The following is a 21637-nucleotide window of genomic DNA, read 5'->3' as shown; positions in this document are numbered from 1 at the left end:
ACTGTACTGAATTGTTCTGTTATGACAAATATGAAATATCTGCACATGGTCTTTTTTATTTAATTATTCGCTGTTATTTTTCTCAGTGTCAACCTGCATCTGCAGCTGACTGGTCCAAGGATATACGAACCTGCAAGGTTTTAAGTGCACAGTCTTTGAATAAATGGTTGATTATATGTAGTAACAGAGCTGAAAGTGTGACAGAGAACTTTCTGAACTGCTTGAGAAGAGTTGCAAGTCCCATGGGATTTAATGTGGATCGCCCCAAAATGTGAGATGCTGAAAATCCTCCTCATTTTTTTCATATGTTAATATGGTTTGATTAGAAAGATAATAGGAGTTAATGGCTGAAAGAGCTACAACTGTTTCTTTATGTCAGTAAAATTTCCTACTATAGAGTGCCAAGAAAATAGTTATAAGTAGAGTTGGCAATGATTACAATTTTATCCAGTTAAGATGTATTTTATGTTGGTCTTTGTAAAACTCTATTTTCGTAATTCTTCCTAGTCAGTAGTCTCATTATCTCAATGTCTTTCCAGTACTAGTTGAGATATGAATTCTTAAGAAATCCATATATTGCCTTCTCAGCTTTTTTCTTAATTCCTCCATATCACTTGTTTATAAAACTTAACAGCAGTCAGGATATTAACAAAAGTTGCATTTCCTGACTTATTTGATAGATTTTATGATTTAAAATTTAATGTAAAAATAGATCTGAAACAAGTTTTCTTTCTCTGTTCCTGTGTCATCTAGATAGTTTTCTGATAGAACCAGGTCATTCATTTAGCCTTTGAACATTTACTGAGTATCTACTGCTACATAGTAAATGCTATGCTGTTTGCATGGGATGAGATAAATCTGAAGCTTTCAATTTAGTAAGGGATCCATTCATATACAGTCACACTCAAAGCTGAATACTGTTTTAATTTAGAAAAGCCACAAAGTTTGTCATGCCTTACTTCATTGCTTAAAAAAAGAACAACAGATACTTCTTTCTCTTTGTTGAAGTGGAGGTGCAAATGTCCTAATTGCCAGGGTGGGGAGTTATCCTTTAAATACATGGTTGCTAATTAATTACATCATCAGCGCAAGAATTGTTGTAAACCATAACTGTTCCCGAAGTCTCATTTTACACTGTCTTCTAGAATTCTCTTCTTATCAAATCTGTTAACAAATCGCTTGGTTTGAGTTTCACCTGCTCTAATTTCTCTCAACCCATGAGGTAAGAAGACAGGCAAAGATTAGTGAAAGAAGCTACAGTCTCAGACCTGGACTGGCATCACAGGCTCTTTTTCACCCAAGTTCCAACAAGTCTGTGCTCTTGTTCTGTTCTTGGACTGTTTTATTTGAAAGCTCATATTTTATTCCATCCTTTTTCTGTCCTATGACGTATCTATTTACTTATTAGATGTATATGCGTAGTTTCTCCCTCTGAAACAGCACTGCTGGTCACTCCTGTTGTAACCAGCGCAAGGCACATAGTGGTCCTGCCACCTGGTGGGCATTGGGACCATTCCAACCATGTGTACATATGAGAGGTTGAATCCATGTCAAGAAAATAGCTCTATAAATTCCTCTGAGTGGAATTACTTTCTGTAACCTCTGGCCCCTAATATACTGTAGCCACAGAACAGATAATTGGTAAGTACTTGTCCACTGATTGATTGATTAATTAAGGCTAGATATTCCAGGCTCCATGCAAGGTGCCACTAAGGAAAAAATATCTTTTAGTTTGAATCATACAGATTAACTGGATATCTTGATCTCAGTAATCTAATGAAAAAATCATTAGAGTTCCCATGGAGATTCAGATTACAGAATTTTTAGTCCCAATTTAACGTGAACTCTGTTTCAAACGTTTGATAGTGAGACTTGTGGTTTCAAAAGTACGCTTTCAATTCCATTTTGAACAACAGAATTGTTGTTTAGATAGAATCTGTGGGGACTCTATACAATGGAGAAAATTTTACTTTTCACTAATCTGTTTTTTATGTTAATAAAAATAGTAATTAAATGTTTCTGGCATATCTTGTTTGGGAGAAGCAATTTTAGACGCAAAAAGTTTCAGTTTAATGATTTTTTTCCACTCAAATTATAGTCTGTTATAAAAATTGGCTGCTATTATTTTTAATGTTATATGATTATGTGCTACTAAAATTTATACATTTTCAAAATTAATCTTTTTATGTAGCATAAAAGTACAAGAAAATCCAGCTGCATTTATTCACGCTATACAGAAACATGTTAAATATGAGGTTCAGTTGGTAAGTATAGGATAGTTTTTTGTGTTTTGAGGTATAATTTTTATTTTTCTTCATATATAACAGTTTTGAAAGAAGGAATTTGAACATATTCTCCCACATGTTTTCAAATTGCTGTGCATTTCCCCAAACACCCAATAAAGTGTTAATCTTGGTATTTTAATAAGATATTTTATTTTCCTTTCATATTTCGAATATTAATTTTTAACCCAGGTGGCGCTAGTGGTAAAGAATCTGCCTGCGAATGCAGGAGACACAAGAGTTGTGGGTTCGATCCCTGGGTTGGGAAGATCCCCTGGAGAAGGGAATGGCAACCCACTCCAGTATTCTTGCCTGGAGAAACCCATGGACAGAGGAGCCTGTTGGGCTACAGTCCATGGGAACCAAAAAGATTTGGACACGGCTGAGCACCCACCCCTTTATCAGCTTATTGGATATCTGCATATTTTTCAACATGTTGGTGGGGGTCATCTTTTACTTAAAGTTTAAGATAAATTGACTCTCATCTTATCCCGTAAGTATTGGGGCACCCTTCTCAGTGTTTCGGGGGTTCTTGGAAGGTGTAAGTTTTCCATGTCATCTATGGTCCCATGTGCCTCTTCCTCTGAATTCTTGTTCCCCTTCATGGGTGCCCTTTCCTTCTGCTTTATGACACCGTGAGGGATACCCACAATTGCTTCATTTCCCAAAGTATCGTGTGTGTGAGATTGCATGTTGTGTGTGGTGAGTGTGTGTGTGTGTGTGTGGTGTTGTGTGTGTGTGTAGTGAATGTGTGTGTGGTGAGTGTGTGTGTGTGTGTGTGGTGTGGTGTGTATGTGTAGTGAATGTGTGTGTGTAGTGAATGTGTGTGTGTGTGTGGTGTGGTGTGTGTGTAGTGTGTGCATGTGTGTGTGGTGTGATGTGTGTGTGTAGTGTGTGTAGAGAGTGTGTGTGTGTGGTGAGTGTGTGTAAATGTGTGTGTGGTGTGATGTGTGTGTAGTGAGTGTGTGTGGTGTGTGTATGTGTGTGTGTGGTGTGAGTTTGTGTGTGTGTGGGTGTGGTGTGTGTGTGCAGTGGGTGTGTGTAGTGAGTGTGTGTGGTGTGTGTGTGTGGTGTATGTGGTGTGTGTGTAGTGGCTATGTGTGTGTGGTGTGTGTGTGTGTGGTAAGTGTGTGTGTGTGTGGGTATGATGTGGAGTGTCTGTATAGTGGGTGTGTGGTGTGTGTGGTGTGTCGTGAATGTCTGTATGTGTGTGGTGTGAGTGTGTGTGTGTGTGTGGTGAATGTATGTGTGTGGTGTGTGTGTGGTGAGTGTGTGTGTGTGTGTGGTGAGTGTGTGTATGTGTGGGTATGATGTGGTGTGTCTGTATAGTGGGTGTGTGTTTTGTGTGTGTGTGTGTGTGTGGTGAATGTATGTGTGTGGTGTGAGTGTGTGTGTGTGTGTGGTGAATGTATGTGTGTGGTGTGTGTGTGGTGAGTGTGTGTGTGTGTGGTGAGTGTGTGTATGTGTGGGTATGATGTGGTGTGTCTGTATAGTGGGTGTGTGGTGTGTGTGTGTGTGGTGAATGTCTGTATGTGTGTGGTGTGAGTGTGTGTGTGTGTGTGGTGAATGTATGTGTGTGGTGTGTATGTGGTGAGTGTGTGTGTGTGTGTGTGGTGAGTGTGTGTGTGTGGTGTGGTGTGTGGGTAGTGGGTGTGTGTGTGGTGAGTGTGTGTATATGTGGGTGTGGTGTGTGTGTGTAGAGAGTGTGTGTGGTGACTGTGTGTGTGTGTATGTGTGGGTGTGGTGTGGTATGTGTGTAGTATGTGTGTTTGTGTGGTGTGTGTATACTGATGTGGTGTCGTGAGTGTATGTGTGTGTGGGGGTGTGTGTGTGTAGTGAGTGTGTGTGTGTATGTGGTGTGGTGTGTGTATAGTGGATGTGTCTGTGTGGTTAGTGTGTGTATGTGTGTATGTGGTGTGGTGTGTGTGTGTAGTGAGTGTGTGTGTGGTGAGTGTGTGTGTGGTGAATGTATGTGTGTATGGTGAGTGTGTGTGTGGTGTGTGCATGTGGTGTGTGTGTGTGTATGTGTGGTGAGTGTGTGTGGTGTGTATGTGTAGTGGGTGTGTGTGTGGTGTGTGTGGTGAGTGTGTGTATATGTGGGTGTGGTGTGTGTGTGTGTAGAGATTGTGTGTGTGGTGAGTGTGTGTGTGGTGTGGTGTGGTGTGCGTGTAGTGTGTGTTTGTGTGGTGTGTGTATAGTGATGTGGTGTCGTGAGTGTGTATATGTGTGTGGGGGCTGTGTGTAGTGAGTGTGTGTGTGTATGTGGTGTGGTGTGTGTGTAGGGGTTGTGTCTGTGTGGTGAGTGTGTGTATGTGTGTATGTGGTGTGGTGTGTGTGTGTAGTGAGTGTGTGTGGTGTGGTGTGTGTGTGGTGAATGTGTGTATGTGTGTGGTGTGGTGTGTGTGTGGTGAATGTGTGTATGTGTGTGGTGTGGTGTGTGTGTGGTGAATGTGTGTATGTGTGTATGTGGTGTGGTGTGTGTGTAGTGTGTGTTTGTGTGGTGTGTGTATAGTGATGTGGTGTCGTGAGTGTATGTGTGTGGGGTGTGTGTGTAGGGGATGTGTCTGTGTGGTGAGTGTGTGTATGTGTGTATGTGGTGTGGTGTGTGTGTGTAGTGAGTGTGTGTGTGGTGTGGTGTGTGTGTGGTGAATGTGTGTATGTGTGTATGTGGTGTGGTGTGTGTGTATGGTGAGTGTGTGTATGTGTGTGTGTTATGTAGCTGACTTTGCTGAGGGTTTGGGGCCGAGGCATGATTGCATCACTTACCACCATTCCAGACAAGTTAGAACTGACTTACATTTTCGTGAAGGACCTCTCAGCCCTTCCTGTGTCTTGGAAATGTTCGCCCAGCCCCTCACTGCACTGCAGTGCTTCTCTGCCCCAGCTCCTGTCTTATTCCCCTGGCTGGTTCATCCCAGCTCCCAACCTTGCTATTCATATCTCACACAAAGCAGTTTAGTTAGCTATCTCTTTCTTTCCACAAAAATTTGCCCAGAAGGATGTTATAATAAACCGAGGAAATTCTCACTCTAAGAGCATTTATTTTTCACTTTAAAATGTAACATTGAACTTACAGAAAAGTTGCAAGAATAGTACAAAGAACTCTAATATGCCATTCGCTCAGATTGCCCCATTGTTGACCTTTGATCATGTTTACTATCATTTTCTGTCATTTCCTCTCCTCCCTTTCTCCCTCCCTCTGTCCCTTCTTCCCTTCCTATCTTACTTATTTATTTTTCCTGAACATTTGAGAGTAAGTTACAGGCATGATGCACATTACCCTTTAATACAGTTCTGCACATTTCCTACAAACAGGGTCACTCTCCTGCGGAACCACAGAACAACCATCAAAATCAGGGAGCAGTGTAACCAGCTAACCTACCAACTCCATTCACATTTCTCCATTTGTCCCCAGAATGTTTTCTCTAATGAACAGATCTGATATATTGTATTTGGTTGCCTTGTCTCGTTAATCTCTCCTTCAGTTTGTAACAGTTCCATAGTTTCCATTGACTTGGATGACCTTCCAGTTTTTAAGAGTATAATAGACCAGTTATTTTATACAGTGTCTCTCAATTTGGGTTTGTCTAATGTTTCTTTGTCATTAAATTCAGTTTATGCACTTTGGGCAGCAATATCACAGGAACGATTCTGTGTTCTTACCAGGGAGTACTCCATTACAAGGGTGGTTTCTGTCAAGCTTCTTCTTCATAAAGTTACACTTTTTGGTAATTAGGATTCTTTTGGTAGGGAGATACTTTGAGACTGTGTAAATACCCTGTTCCCCACCAAACTGCACCCACTAGTGTTAGAATCCATTGGTAATTCTTGTCTGAGTCCATTCCTTACAGGCTATATGCATGTGGTCAGTCGCTCAGTCGTGTCTGAGTCTTTGAGGCCCTGTGTCCAAACTGTCCTTGGTTTTGCCAGTGGGAACTCCATTCAATATGGCTTCTGTCTTTTTGATGTTTTCGTATCTTTCTTGGAACACTTCCTTGCTGTCTGGCACAGTAAGATATTCCAGGTTAATTTAAGTTTTTCTGCCCAACTCTGGAATTGTATATTTCTCCAACGAGCCCTGACTCCTTTTGGAAGAGATCAGTATCACAAACCAAGATCTGGGCACTGGGTGTGCTTATTTGCTACTGGGATGTCATGGCCCCTAGGCTTTCCCAATGGGCAAAGCTAGGAAATATGTATATGTGTGTGTGTGCATGGGCTTCCCTGCTGGCTCAGTGGCGAAAAGTTTGCCTGCAGTTCAGGAAATGTGGGTTCGCTCCCTGAGTGGAGAAGATCCCCTGGAGAAGGAAATGGCAGTCCACTCCAGTATTCTTGCCTGGGAAATCCAATGGACAAAGGAACCTGGTGGGCTCCTCTGTGGGGTCACAAGAGTTGGACATGACTTAGCGACTCAACCACCACCACCACATGGGTGTGCATATATATATATATATATATATATACACACTTGCATCTATCTTATTGCTGTATGTATCTATGTATATATTGAAATATTTTATCAAAATTTTAAATATGAAACATTGTTCAGGTCCCCAGTTGCAGCCCAGGGCCACAGGAGATGGCTGTCCCTTTCCATATCTGTGCCCCTTATCTCTGAGAGTGAGAAACATGGCCCTTACTGTTCTCCACATGCTTGCTGACTTCTTCATGCCTGGTGTGTAAACAGTCTCACTTGGCTCTCACCTTCTTGTGGTTCTGGTTCCTACCGGGCCACTCCTTGCTTAGCCCCAAATGCACGGGATGCAAGGCAGGAAGGCCCCTGAGATAATTTTTCTGATACTTTAAAAATATTTTCTTCTGTTTTGTATGATTAAGTGTAAATAATTTTAGCTTTTGATGTTATGATTTGGAACAATTCTATAGGTGAAAAAAGTCACCAGATTTGTTTTCTGTTGATTATGACAGTACCTATTTTTTCTATAATTGGGGGGTGGTTGAAAGTAGAGAAAAAAAGATAGGAAGGAGATGGAAGATGGAGTTAGGCCAGGAGAGGTCCTTCTGTGAGGGAAATACCTGATGGAGAAAATCCCATGGACGGAGGAGCCTGGTAGGCTGCAGTCCGTGGGGTCGCTAAGGGTCGGACACGACTGAGCGACTTCACTTTCATACATTGGAGAAGGAAATGGCAACCCACTCCAGTGTTCTTGCCTGGAGAACCCCAGGGACGGGGGAGCCTGGTGGGCTTCCGTCTATGGGGTCACACAGAGTCGGACACGACTGAAGTGACTTAGCAGCAGCAGCAAGTGTAGGCAGTAACAGCGAAGACTGGAATTTACCAGGGCACCTGAAGCTTCTTTCTCCTTATTTTCCCTCCCGTCATACCCTACACGCAAGTCCAAGTAAACAAACAAAAAAAAGTGTTGTCTTCTCTTTAATTTTGGGTGTCCAGTGCCTAATGGGAAAAAGACTACAATTTAAGCTAATTCTCCACTTTGCTTGTCTGTGGATGCAGTTGGGGAGTGGGGAGTGAGAAGCTGGAGAGCCACAGGGAAGGGTCACTGCAAAGAAGAAAGGTAACTGGAAAGAAAGCTAGGTTGGAAGTGAATTTGAGGAAACTGACAGAACCAAATCAGGAGAGAAGCAGAGAGGAAGGAAGAGCCCAAGGAGGTGGTAGGACTGGAAGGGGGCTTTGCAGAGCAGATGGCTGATGAGAAGGCATTTCAAAAGGCTTAGATTCATTGTCTTCTCTTTAAAGACCATTTAAGGGAAGAATCGTAGGTGTGCTGTTTGCTTCTTGGGAGGGTAAGGGCGAAAGATGTTTTGGATATTCATTGCTTTTTAAAGCATCCTCTCAACACAAGTAAATTGACTTTCTTCTTTTTGTTGTTGCTGCTGTCTGTTTTGTTTTTAGGTGATGTGTATTCTGCCTTCTATTCAGACGAGCTATTATGATTCTATTAAAAAATATTTGAGCTCCGACTGCCCAGTCCCCAGCCAGTGTGTGCTTGCTCAGACTTTGAATAAGCAGGGGATGATGCTGAGTGTCACCACCAAGATTGCCATGCAGATGATCTGTAAACTCGGGGGTGAGCTCTGGGCGGTGGAGATTCCGGTGAGGAACTGCCTCTCTTTTCCTTTTAGTCACCAATCAGTTTTGAATTTTAAAAAGTGAATCAAAGTAGGAGATATTTTCATGTGTTTCTAGAAACATTTGCACTGTTTGTTTATTGGGTCGGTTTGTTGTTTATCTGTTTGTCTGCTCTGAGTTCCATTATACACCAGCCACTGGGAAGGTCTGGAGGGTGGGTTGTGGCCCCTGTTCTCGTGGCGCTTTAGTCAAGCTGGTAACAGAATATTTCACGAAAGAGAATCTAGTCTGGCATCGACTTGGAGGGACTTGATTTGGAGCCATCATTTAACATCTGGGTTCTACGGCCCCTGCCTTGCCCTGCTTTTAGCAGGGCACTTCCTTGCAGAGGACCCTTGCACCCTGGATGGAACGCCTCCACCCACACTCCCGAGCGCTTAAGGAAACAGCAGAGCCTGTGATGTAAACCTCCAGTTTGTGTTGGGAACTGAATAAATCCTATTCTCTTTCCTGAACTATGGGCACCATGGAAGGAAGTGAGGAGCCTGAGGAATGAGAGCCCATTGCCTGTTCCCTTAATCAGGATATAGGAGGTTAGCCTCAGCTGATCCTCCTGGAGGCATGCAGACAAGTGAGGATTCCTTGGAGAGCTAAAGAATGGGGAATGGAATTTCCCTTCAGATTCCTTCAGCCCTGAGGCAAGGGATAAATGATGGACCTACCGCTTTACTGGAACTCTTAAGCCGTTGATGGCCCTCGCCTACCCCAACAGTGGTTGGTGGCCATTTTGGATTACAGTGTGTCTCTTAATCAAAGTATGTACTATATTCTTCCCTCTGTCTTTCTCTGGTGTCTGGTTTAATAATCTGCCTCATCTGGACCTTGATCTCCCTGGCAGAGTTTAATTTAAATAATTTCACAACCACGGAGAGTCTTTTAAAAACTGCATATTAAGTCATTGCTTGGGAAAATAATACCTTGTTCCATTAAATCATGAAAAATCTAATTTTACAGTTAAAGTCCCTGATGGTGGTTGGTATCAATGTCTGTAAAGATGCATTCAGCCAGGGAACGGTGGTGGTTGGATTTGTGGCCAATATTAACCCCAGAATCACCAGGTACTTTTAAAATTACCCTAACATAGTCTTCAACTGTTTGGACTTTTCCTTCTGATTTAACTAGACTATACAGCAAGTTTGTATTCTATACAGTATAGTATACTATACAGTATAGTTTATATTCTTTACTCATTTTTAAAATATGAACACTTGTGGTCACAAATTATATTCACATATATAAATGTGATGGGTAATATTGGATTAAAATTTAGCTTCAATAAAAAATTATTTTTATATGTACATTAGGACAGGATATTTCTTATATACTCTGTACTAGAAAGTTTGCGTTCATGATGTCAAGCATTTGAGAATCAGGTTGCCTGGATTTATATCCTGATCTACAACTTACCTATTCTGTGTAAATGTTCAAGACATGCTTGTTAATATTTTTAATAGAGAAACTTGATGTGGTGGTTGTTTATTTACACAGCTTTTAAAAACATAGGCAGGGGACTTCCCTGGTGGTCCAGTAGTTGAGACTCTGCTCTTTCACTGCAGGGGACACGGGTTTGATCCCTTGTTGGGGGACTAAGGTCCCATATGCTGAGACACACAGCCAGAAATAAATAAATAAATAAGAAATAAAATACATCATCTTTAAAAAAAAGCAAACATAGGCAGAATGAGGGATAACACACTGAACATTGACTCATCAGTTCAGTTCAGTTCAGTTGAGTCACTCAGTCATGTCCGACTCTTTGAGACCCCATGAATCACAGCACGCCAGGCCTCCCTATCCATCACCAATTCCCGGAGTTCACTCAAACTCATGTCCATCGAGTCAGTGTTGCCATCCAGCCATCTCATTCTCTGTCTTCCCCTTCTCCTCCTGCCCACAATCCCTCCCAGCATCAGAATCTTTTCCGGTGAGTCAGCTCTTCATATGAGGTGGCCAAAGTATTGGAGTTTCAGCTGTAGCATCAGTCCTTCCAATGAACACCCAGGACTGATCTCCTTTAGAATGGACTGGTTGGGTCTCCTTGCAGTCCAAGGGACTCTCAAGAGTCTTCTCCAGCACCACAGTTCAAAAGCATCAATTCTTCGGCACTCAGCTTTCTTCACAAGTACATATTAAATTGTAGTTCTTAGAATTGTTTCAATATTTATAACTAAACAATGTGTTTTGAGGCTGTTTGCAACAGGTTTTCTTCCTGGAATTAAGCTCTTTGATTTACTCCATTAAATTTGTGATCAGGTATATATTTGGGATTGTGGGAAACAGACAAAGCAACAGTTTGCACGCCTTCAGCTTCATTCCAGGTTGTATGAGATCCCTGTTCTGTGTGTCACTTCCTTAATCAAACACCTAGGGGACTTCTTGGAGAAGGCAATGGCAGCCCACTCCAGTACTCTTGCCTGGAAAATCCCATGGACGGAGGAGCCTGGTAGGCTGCAGTCCGTGGGGTCGCGAAGAGTCGGACACGACTGAGCAACTCACTTTCACTTTTCACTTTCACGCATTGGAGAAGGAAATGGCAACCCACTCCAGTGTTCTTGCCTTGAGAATCCCAGGGACGGGGGAGCCTTGTGGGCTTCTGTCTATGGGGTCGCACAGAGTCGGACACAACTGAAGCGACTTAGCAGCAGCAGCAGCAAGGGACTTCTGGCTTCTTAGCAACATTTCTAATTACATCATGATTATTGCACATTTTTAGAGAACTAGAGAAATGGAGATATTATGTATCACTAAGTCATGATCTTCATTTTACAAGTGCTTTTAATTAATAATTTTAGCAAGCGAACTTGCTTCTGAAGTCTAGATTAAGTTAATCATGTTAAGATTTCAATTCCCCAAAGCTTACCTATAGAAATGAAGTTTATCCTTGAGAAATCTTTGAATAATTTGAAAGTAGAAGGTCTACTGCTAAACTAATACATTTCCTTATAATAATGTAGTGGCCTGTATTTATCAGTGCTTATTATGCACCAAGTGCTGAACCAAGTACTTTGTATATTTTATCTAATTTTTACAACAACCCTATGAGATACTAACTACTTTGCACACTAAGTCACTTCAGTCGCGTCTGACTCTTTGCAACCCTGTGGACTATAGACCGCCAAGCTCCTCTGCTCATGGGATTGTCCAGATAGGAGTACTGGAGTGGGTTGCCATTTCTTCCTCCAGGGTATCTTCTGATCCAGGGATTGAACCCAAGTCTTCTGTGGCTCCAGCATTGGCAGGCAGATTCTTTACCACTGAGCTACCTGGGGAGCCCACTAACTACATTACCATTTTGTAAATTTCCTTGGCACAAATGATGAAACTGAGGCTTAGGTTCATATAATAAAGTCACACACTTGGTGAATTTACCAGCCAGGACTGGAACCCAGAGACATCTGATGCTAGCACTGTGCTTTAGTTTCTAGTATCAGTAAATTCTATTGAGTGGGAGGGGGGTGAGGGAGAGCATTGTAATATAATAGTGATCATATAGTGTATACAAAGTTATGAACATTGATTTAGTTATAATGTCTACTTCTTAATTTAATACTTATGCATGTTTATAGCAGAACTTTAAAAGGTGAACTTTACTTTGGTTCTTTGCTTCCTTTAGGTGGTTTTCCCGCTGTATCCTTCAGAGAACAACAGCTCATGTTGCAGACTGCTTAAAAGTGTTCATGAGCGGTACTAAACTCGTAGCAATGGGGGTGGGCTCCAAGGACTGCTCCTTCAGACCCAAAGTCCATAAGCTTCTAGCAGATCAGACAGGTGGAAACAGACTCCTTAAGTCTCCCTGAGCCAATTGGCACCTAGTTGGAGACTCCAAAGCTGCAGCTTGACTCAGGATGACAGATAGGCTCTGTGGAATTTACCTTTGTGTCTCTGTGTGAAAAACTGAAAGCCAGGAGGAAAGAAAGTTTGTAGCTGCTGGTGACTCTGGCCAGCAGTTTGAAGGCCAAAAAACAACTTAGCCTGGAGGAACAAGGATTATGACAGACCAGGTCTAGAAACAGGAGAGAAGCCTGGGGGACTGGGGTGGGGGTTGCTGGCAGGTCAGGTATGGCATCGGAGGAGAAAACGGGGAAGACAGCAGATGGGGAGGGTGCCCTCCTCACAGAGGGATGCAGTGGGAAGAGGGGTCTGGGGTGCCCATATCTTTTCCAACCCAGGTCCGAGGCTGGCTCGGTCCCTGCCTAGCAATGTGACCTGTACAACTCCCACCGCCCCCAACCTGCACCATCACAACTATAAACTTCAAGGGGTTGTAAATATTTGTTTCCCAAAAAGGTGCATTTGGTGATATGTACTGGTAGTGGACTTGTACTTATGGTCATCTATCAAACTAAAATGAATCTCTGTGACCATAAACTCTCCTAATACAATGGTGCCATATGTGCAGGAAAAGAAATATTTTATCATATTACTTTCCCTTCACTTCATAACCTGGTCATTTTTTTAGCAGTAGTTATGAAAAGTTTCTGTTGGGTAGGAGTCTGCTCTTTAGGCAGTTTCTTAAAGTGAGTGGACATTTTTCAGAATTCATGTTGTCAGCAAGACTTATGGGTGAGTCAGTGGGAAGAGATGTTTTTTTACAGGAGCAGCCAAGTCTTTTCCTTATGTTTTCATATTTATGCTCATTAGAGAAGAAAATTACATAATATTATCCAGTGTTTCCTTATTGAGAGGATTTAAAGATTTAAAGATTAATTAATGTTAATTTGGTTTGGGGGAATTTGTATGTCTATGGCATGAATTAAATTTTAATTTATTGCTTAGATATTAAAATTTTCCTAAAGAGATATGCTGAGTTTGAGTATATATTATGCCACAGAAGCCATTATGATTCTTTAAATAGCAGAAATGCAGCAATGTTCCAGAAAGTTATCCAATTTTATATTATTGCAAATACAACCCAAATTAGGAATTACCCTATCTCACTGTGGTCTGAAATAGCAAGCTATTTAAACATTGAAATATATGGGAATGCTATTCTTTGTTGGCATCAGACAAGTCCTCCTTTTCTTACTAACATCAAATCCTGCAGGGGCACTGAACAGGTGGTACAGGCATAACAACGGTTTGCCAGCACGGATAATTGTGTACCGTGACGGTGTCGGTGATGGTCAGCTCAAGACACTTGTTGACTATGAAGTCCCACAGCTGCTGAGCAGTGTGACCGAAGCAAGTTCAAATACCAGGTATCAAATGAGTATTCTTTTCCCACTTCCAATTCTAGCACATGCATCGTCACTATTGAAATTATTATGTGCATCTGTCTCTTTTATTTTTCATGCAGTTAAGTTTTGCTCCATTTCTGCTTTATGCGAGTACAACCACCCTTAGATTGGAGGGTGGTTGGGATGGTCTTATGTAAATCGTCTGGGTGCTGTGAGCTTTTGGTGGCCGTGGGTAGGGGTACCAGGAGAAGGCAGGAATCTCCAGAGCAGCTGACACTGAGATTCAGCAGGAAGCCTGCAGGGCTGCTGGCAGCAAAAGATGCTTTGTACATATTAACATGCTGGGGAAAATAAACAAGCTCTGGTTTCAAATTTGAGGCCCAGCAACACACAGGGTGGAAGGCTCTGACATGCAGGCACTGATCTGCAGCTCAGGTGTGTGAAATATGCTGAGAGCAGTGTGAGTGCTGTGAAATCAAGGCTGCATTTGGAAATCAGACCATGCTAAACACCAGGAACCTTCCTCTACTGTCAGATTTCTGGATTCGGTGTCTCGGTCCATTTTCCTCCATGATTATATCCAGTGGTAAGTGCAAGGAAAATGTTAGAACTGGAAAAAATGGAGGAGGATTATGATCTTAAGATGGCTTCTTAAAATCCTCAGAAAGCCTTATATTCCAAGTTGTGCATAGCACTCCCTCTCCTCTGTAGAGTTATACCATCAGCACTACCGTTGAGATTCAAAGGAGCCAAACCTTGACCTCATCAGTGACCATCAGAGAGGAGGGAGAGCATCATGGCTCAGTGGCAAAACCACCTTTAGCTGCATTCAAACTATCGGAGCCAAACTTTCTCATTCCCCACTGACCTTGGGTCACTTCAGTTCAGTTCAGTTACTCAGTTGCATGCAACTCTTTGTGATCCCATGGTCTGGAGCACGCCAGGCCTTCCTGTCCATCACCAACTCCTGGAGCTTGCCCAAACTCATGTCCATCGAGTCGGTGATGCCATCCAGCCATGTCATTCTCTGTTGTCCCCTTCTCCTCCCGCCCCCAATCCCTCCCAGCATCAGAGTCTTTTCCAATGAATCAGTTCTTCACATCAGGTGGCCTAAGTATTGGAGCTTCAGCTTCAGCGTCAGTCCTTCCGATGAATATTCAGGAGTGATTTCCTTATAGGATTGACTGGTTGGATCTCCTTGCAGTCCAAGGGACTCTCAAGAGTCTTCTCCAACACCACAGTTCAAAAGCATCAGTTCTTCAGCGCTCAGCCTTCCTGTGGTACAACTCTCACATCCATACGTGACTACTGGAAAAACCATGGCTTTGACTAGATAGACCTTTGTCAGCAAAGTGAAACCTCTGCTTTTTAATATGCTGTCTAGGTTGATCATAGCTTTTCTTCCAAGGAGCAAGCATTTTAATATCATGGCTGCAGTCACCATCTGCAGTGATTTTGGAGCTCAAGAAAATAAAGACTCTCACTGTTTCCATTGTTTCCCCATCCGTTTGCTATGAAGTGATGGGACCAGATGCCATGCTCTTCATTTTTTGAATGTTGAGTTTTAAGCCAGGTTTTCACTCTCCTCTTTCACTTTCATCAAGAGGCTCTTCAGTTCCACTTCACTTTCTGCCATAAGGGTGGTGTCATCTGCATATCAGAGGTTGTTGATATTTCTCCTAGCAATCTTGATTCGAGCTTGTGCTTCATCCAGCCCAGCATTTCATATGATGTACTCTGCATATAAATTAGATAAGCAGGGTGACAATACATAGCCTTGACATACTCCTTTCCCAATTTGGAACCAGTCCATTGGTCCATGTCTGGTTCTAACAGTTGCTTCTTAACCTGCATACACATTTCTCAGGAGGCAGGTCAGCTGGTCTAGCATTCCTATCTCTTGAAGAATTTTCTGCAGTTTGTTGTGACCCACACATTCAAAGGTTTTAACAAAGTCAGTGAAGCAGAAGTAGATGTTTTCCTGGAACTCTCTTGCTTTTCTATGATCCAACAGATGTTGACAATTTGATCTGTGGTTCCTCTGCCTTTTCTAAATCCAGTTTAAACATCTGGAATTTCTTGGTTCACGTACTGTTGAAACTTGGCTTGGAGAATTTTGAACATTACTTTCCTGGTATGTGAAATGAGTGCAGTTGTGTGGTAGTTTGAACATTCTTTGGCATTGCTTTTCTTTGGGATTGGAATGAAAACTGACCTTTTCCAGTCCTGTGGCCACTGCTGAGTTTTCCAAATTTGCTGGCATGTTGAGTAGCAGCACTTTCACAGCATCGTCTTTTAGGATTTGAAATAGCTCAACTGGGGCTTCCTTGGTGGCTCAGAGGTTAAAGTGTCTGCTTGCAATGCACAAGACCTGGGTTCGATCCCTGGGTCGGGAAGATCCCCTGGAGAAGGAAATGACAACCCACTCCAGTATTCTTGCCTGGAGAATCCCATGGACAGAAGAGCCTGGTGGGCTACAGTCCATGGGGTCACAAAGAGTTGGACATGACTGAGCAACTTCACTTCACTTTGGGTATTCTTGCCACATTTTAATATCTTCTGTTTCTGTGAGGTCCATACCATTCTTGTCCTTTATTGAGCCCATCTTTGCATGAAATGTTCCCTTGGTATCTCTAATTTTCTTGAAGAGATCTCTAGTCTTTCTCATTCTACTGTTTTCCTCTATTTCTTTGCCTTTATCACTGAGGAAGGCTTTCTTATCTCAAGTAGCTATTCTTTGGAATTCTGCATTCAGATTGGTATATCTTTCCTTTTCTTCCTTGACTTCAGCATTTCTTCTTTTCTCAGCTATTTGTAAGGCCTCTTCAGACAACCATTTTGCCTTTTTGTGTTTCTTTTTCTTGGGGATGGTCTTGATCACTGCCTCTTGTACAACATTGCAAACCTCTGTCCATAGTTCTTCAGCCACTCCATGAGATCTAATCCCTTGAATCTATTTGTCTCTTCCACCATATCATTGTAAGGGAGTTGGTTTTAGCCATGCCTGAATGGTCTAGTGGTTTTCCCTACCTTTCTGCAAGTTAAGTCTGAATTTGGCAATAGGAAGTTCATGATATGAGCAACAGTCAGCTCCTGGCCATGTTTTTGCTGATTATATAGTGCTTCTCCATCTTCGGCTGCAAAGAATATAATCAATCTGATCTCAGTATTGACCATCTGGTAATGTCCACGTGTAGAGTCTTCTCTTGTATTGTTGGAAGAGGGTATTTGCTATGACCAGTGTGTTCTCTTGGCAAAACTCTGTTAACCTTTGCCGTGCTTCGTTTTTGTACTCCAAGGCCAAACTTGCCTGTTACTTCACTTCCTATGTTTGCATTCCAGTCCCCTATGATGAAAAGAACATCTTTTTTTGGTTGCTTTTTTGGTTAGTTCTAGAAGGTCCTATAGGTCTTCATAGAACCATTCAGCTTCAGCTTCTTTGGCATTAGTGTTTGGGGCATAGATTTGGATTACTGTGATATTGAATGGTTTACCTTGGAAACAGAGATCATTCTGTCGTTTTTGAGATTGCATCCAAGTACTGCATTTTGGACTCTTTCGTTGACCCTGAAGGCTACTCCATTTCTTCTAAGGGATTCTTGCCCACAGTAGTAGATATAATGGTCATCTGAATTAAATTCAACCATCCCAGTCCATTTTAGTTCACTGATTCCTAAAATGTGAATGTCCACTCTTGCCATCTCCTCTTTGACCACTTCTAATTTACCTTGATTCATGGACCTAGCATTCCAGGTTCCTATGCAATATTGTTCTTTACAGTACTGGACTTTACCTTCACCACCAGTCACATCCACAACTGGGTATTGTTTTTACTTTGGCTCTGTCTCTTCATTCTTTCTGGAGTTATTTCTCCACTCTTCTCCAGTAGCATATTGGGCACCTACCAACCTGGGGAGTTCATCTTTCAGTGCCTATCTTTTTGCCTTTCCGTTCTGTTCATGGGGTTCTCAAGGCAAGAATACCGAAGTGGTTTGTGTTGGGTCAATCCAACTGACCCAAGAGTCACCAGCATGCAATTTGGGAATCGCAGGATACATTTTAGCAGCTGACAATGTTAAAGAGTTAGTTCTCCTGAACCATGACATCAACTTTTAAAAAGTTTTGAGATTGAAAACATTAATAAAATATTTATAAGATAAAGTGCTTAAAGTGAATTTTCAGTGATCTGGAGCTTTCTCCCGTAATGGCAAATATTTGTTGTTGTTTAGTCGCCCAGTCATGTCTGACTCTTTTGAGACTCCATGGGCTGTAGCTCACCAGGCTTCTCTGTCTCTGGGATTTCGCAGGCAAAAATACTGCAGTCGGTTGCCATTTCCTTCTCCAGGAAATCTTCCCGATGCAGGGATTGAATCTAAGTTTCCTGCATTGCTGGTGGATTCTTTACCACTGAGCTACCAGGGGCAAATATTTGGATTTTATCTATTAACACTTAACACCTGGTCATTCAGCATTTGGCCCCAAGGTGTATGTGGTCTGTCCATCCACCCTCCCAGGCATGTGTTTTGCAGGATTCAGAAGCAATGACTGGAGGATACGGAGAGCGTCTAGTTTTCCATTTTTTATTCAGAAATTGAGAAGAAGAGTGAAGGTAAAACAGGGAGATGATTGCAAATAGAAAAAAGAATCTTGTCTCTGTGTATAATTCTATAAATGCTTTCTTTAGAAGTGCTAATTGTAATTTCTTCCCCATCCCCTTTCAGTGATGGAAATTGGTCAAGTGATTGGACATACCACACTTTTGCAACAAATGAAGACGATCCTTAATTTAAAGATTGTTTATATTTCAGCGAGGAGGGGAGATTAGGGGTAATTTTAATTTTGTTTTGCAGCATTTTGTGAATGAATTTATTTCATTTTAAAATTACCAAAAATATATAAATAAATTAAAAAGGCTGCATGGCTTGCTTTTAGTTCTCTCCGTCTTCTTCTTATTATTACTATTATTTTTTTTATTTTGCCTCTCTGGTTTTAAGCCCCAAACTGTCAGTGATTGTGGTCAGGAAGAAGGGCATGCCACGATTTTTGGCGGAAACTGGCCGAACTCTGCAGAACCCACCACTTGGCACTGTCGTGGATTCCGAAGCAACACGGCCGGAATGGCAAGTCTGTTAGAAAATCTATTTTTAAAAAAGCTTTGACCCTGTGTGGTCAGGTTTGGCCCTGTTCCGCATGCCTTCTCTCTCACAATCCTTCTTTTCCCCTCAGGTATGACTTTTACTTGGTCAGCCAGGTGGCCTGTCGGGGAACCGTTAACCCCACCCACTACAACGTCATCTATGATGCCAATGGCCTGAAGCCCGACCACATGCAGAGACTCACATTCAAACTGTGTCACCTGTACTACAACTGGATGGTGAGTGACAGCTCTGTACTTAGTTGCAGAGTAGAACTTGGGGTGCCCACCTGGCAGTGGTCACCCAATTCACCTTCGGCACAATGCCTGAATTTCTACAAAGGAGGGATGAATGAATGGATGGATGGATGGATGATTTCTTAGTCCACACTGGATGAAACCCACTCTGTCATAGACATAAAATACGAGTAACTATTAGAATGCGTTAGCATTGATAATTTCTCAAAGACTTTCCTATATATATTATTTTGTACCGGTCTGAGAGGAAATCAGGGTATTGCTATTTCCAAGTTACAGATGAGACAGTTGAAGGAAACTCAGATATTGTGTCCGGTGGGAAAGCAATAGGCATGACTCCATTCCAGAGCTGCTGTCAAGGTCCAAAGCCAAGATTTGCTCGCAGCCCCTCAGAACGTCAACTTGTAGGAAATGTAGGTCAGGCCTCGGTGTGCGGTTCCCGCATCCTGCCCAGTGAATTTAAGTTCTCAGTGAGCAAGGTGGCCCTTTGTTTGTGAGTTCTTACTGATTTACACACATTCTAACGTATGTGTAACTAGTGGATGAAAAAAAAACTCAGGAAAAAATACCACTTTGAAGAGTAAGTTTTCCTCTTAATTACTATCAATACATTTTCCTCCTTAGGGCCTAATCAGTATTCCGGCTCCCTGTCAGTATGCACGCAAACTGACCTTCCTGGTGGCACAAAGCCTTCATAAAGAACCAAGTTTGGAATTAGCCAATTCTCTCTTCTACCTGTGATAAATGAATGGGAGGCATCGCTGGTGGAGGATTCTGAGGAGCCCTTGGTGTACTCTGGACAAATCTGCTATAAGCTCAAGTGAGGCTGTGCCTCCGGGAAGCAGATTGAGTGTAGTTTTAACTTCTGAGGGAAAAAAAAAAAAAGCCACAGCAACTGAATCTGAAATGGTTCAGAAGAAATGTTTTATTTTATGTTTTTGATTTTTTTTATTGAAGGATGATTGCTCCACAATATTATGCTTATCTCTGCCTTTCATCAACATGAATCAGCCATATGGTATACACATGTGTTGTTTTATTTTAAAGAGCTTTGTACTCAGGGTAAATTCTCATTGTGGTGTATAGAATTAAAATGTACCATCACCTGTAAGGAATACCACAAAGTTAAATACCCTCTCAGAAAATAAGTGCTTGCGTGATGTTTTAATGGTAGGGTCTAATTTCCACCCTAAAATTTGCAGAAGTTTTCTTAAATTATGTTGTAGAGTGTTTTGTTGAGTGGTTTAAGTAGTTGTTAGAAAATAAAGAAAATTGAGAGCATCACATACGTGTTTATTGTTATTTGAATTTTAGTTGACATTTCATGTGAACTTCATTATTTAAGGGTTTTCAGCAAAAACTCTTAGCCCGACATCACTGTTTGAGTTATATTTCCAAAAGTGAACATTTCACTTATTCTTTTTTAAAATTGAAATACTGTTAATTTACAATGTTGTATTAGTTTCAGGTGTACAGCAAAGTGATTCAGTTGTACATGTATATTTACACATAAATGCATGCATGCATGCTAAGCCACTTCAGTCATGCCTGACTCTTTGCGATCCTGTGGACTGTAGCCTGCCAGGCTCCTCTCTCCATGGGATTCTCCAGGCAAGAACAGTGGAGTGGGTTGCCATGCCCTCCTCCAGGGGATCTTCCCAATACAGGGATCGAACCCATCTCTTAGTCTCCTGCATTGGCGGGAGGTTTCTTTACCACTAGCACCACCTGGGAAGCCCATATATACACACAAATATATGTATTCTCTTTCAGATTTTCTTATTCTCTCATGGAACTTTATTTCACTTGGTAGTAGCTTCTCTCGTCGTGATCTTGTCTCCTATTTCTTCCTAAACAATAGGTGCCATCAGAAGGGAACTTGCACAGGCTCCCATCCATCTGCCCACCTGAGGGCATGTGTGCGCATAGACCCTGGCCCTCCCCTTGTTACTGTAAACAAACTGTGCTCCTGTGGAATCCCTCCACCTGTGTACTAACTCCTGTTCCCTCTGGTCTATCCAGGATGCTGCTCTAACTGTTTATCCCTCTCCCTTCTGTGTCATCAATTTCCCTCTCACACTGGATTCTTCCCACTCATCAGCTTTATAAATATATTCTTATTTCTTCCATATTAAAAAAGAAACGTTTGTCCTCAAGCTCCTACCTTGTTTCTTTGCTCCTCACTACAGAAAAACTATATCAACTTAAAAAATAGTCACAATCCTAAAGTTGGGAGGTATGTTTTATCCATTGGGAATTTTTAGGACTTCACACCTGGGAGACGGCATCTCAAGTGACCCCGAAAGAATTGCTCTGAGGAGAGGGGTGGAGGAGTCAGGTTGTATAGGTTTGCAACAAAGGGCAGGTAGTCTGAACATCAAAAATATTTTTTAAGATTTCAAGAAATAAGATATCTCAAGGTATTTGGTGCTTTTCTATGTATGAGAAGATGCAAGAGTCGGACTCACTGAAGTCATTCCTTTCATAGGCATCTCAGCTCTCTGGGGCCAGTATCCTGTGTTTTTCACACTGAGTTCCTCAGGCCTCCCTGTACGGAGTGGCTGCGGTCTGATTGCTTCTGATGGCAGGGACTCTTCTCCTTCCTGAGTGCCCTGGAGGGCTGGAATCTGGATGACTGTAGCATCCTTGTTTATTGATATGACAGGAAATATTCCAG

At 42.1% G+C, this 21637-nt stretch overlaps 1 protein-coding gene across 2 annotated transcripts in view; it reads left to right on the top strand.

Moving 5' to 3' along the window:
• The window catches only part of PIWIL4 (piwi like RNA-mediated gene silencing 4), a 59413-nt gene extending 39698 nt beyond the window's left edge, over window positions 1-19715 (top strand). For both annotated transcript variants that reach the window (XM_055422936.2, XM_088843440.1), the window contains exons 12-20: window positions 87-271; window positions 2192-2264; window positions 8155-8355; window positions 9346-9449; window positions 12005-12075; window positions 13436-13589; window positions 18563-18688; window positions 18795-18942; window positions 19585-19715. In XM_055422936.2, coding sequence (XP_055278911.2) covers window positions 87-271; window positions 2192-2264; window positions 8155-8355; window positions 9346-9449; window positions 12005-12075; window positions 13436-13589; window positions 18563-18688; window positions 18795-18942; window positions 19585-19701 — 1179 coding nt within the window. In that variant the 3' untranslated portion in view covers window positions 19702-19715. The remainder of the gene's footprint in view (window positions 1-86; window positions 272-2191; window positions 2265-8154; window positions 8356-9345; window positions 9450-12004; window positions 12076-13435; window positions 13590-18562; window positions 18689-18794; window positions 18943-19584) is intronic.
• Window positions 19716-21637: the final 1922 nt, after the last annotated feature.

Source organism: Moschus berezovskii, chromosome 14 (assembly GCF_049115385.1).
Source record: "Moschus berezovskii isolate FMDL1 chromosome 14, NW_MosBer_1.0, whole genome shotgun sequence".
Classification (NCBI taxonomy): domain Eukaryota; kingdom Metazoa; phylum Chordata; class Mammalia; order Artiodactyla; family Moschidae; genus Moschus; species Moschus berezovskii.
The sequence above is the reverse complement of the archived record's forward strand: the minus strand, read 5'-3'. Positions and strand labels throughout refer to the sequence as shown.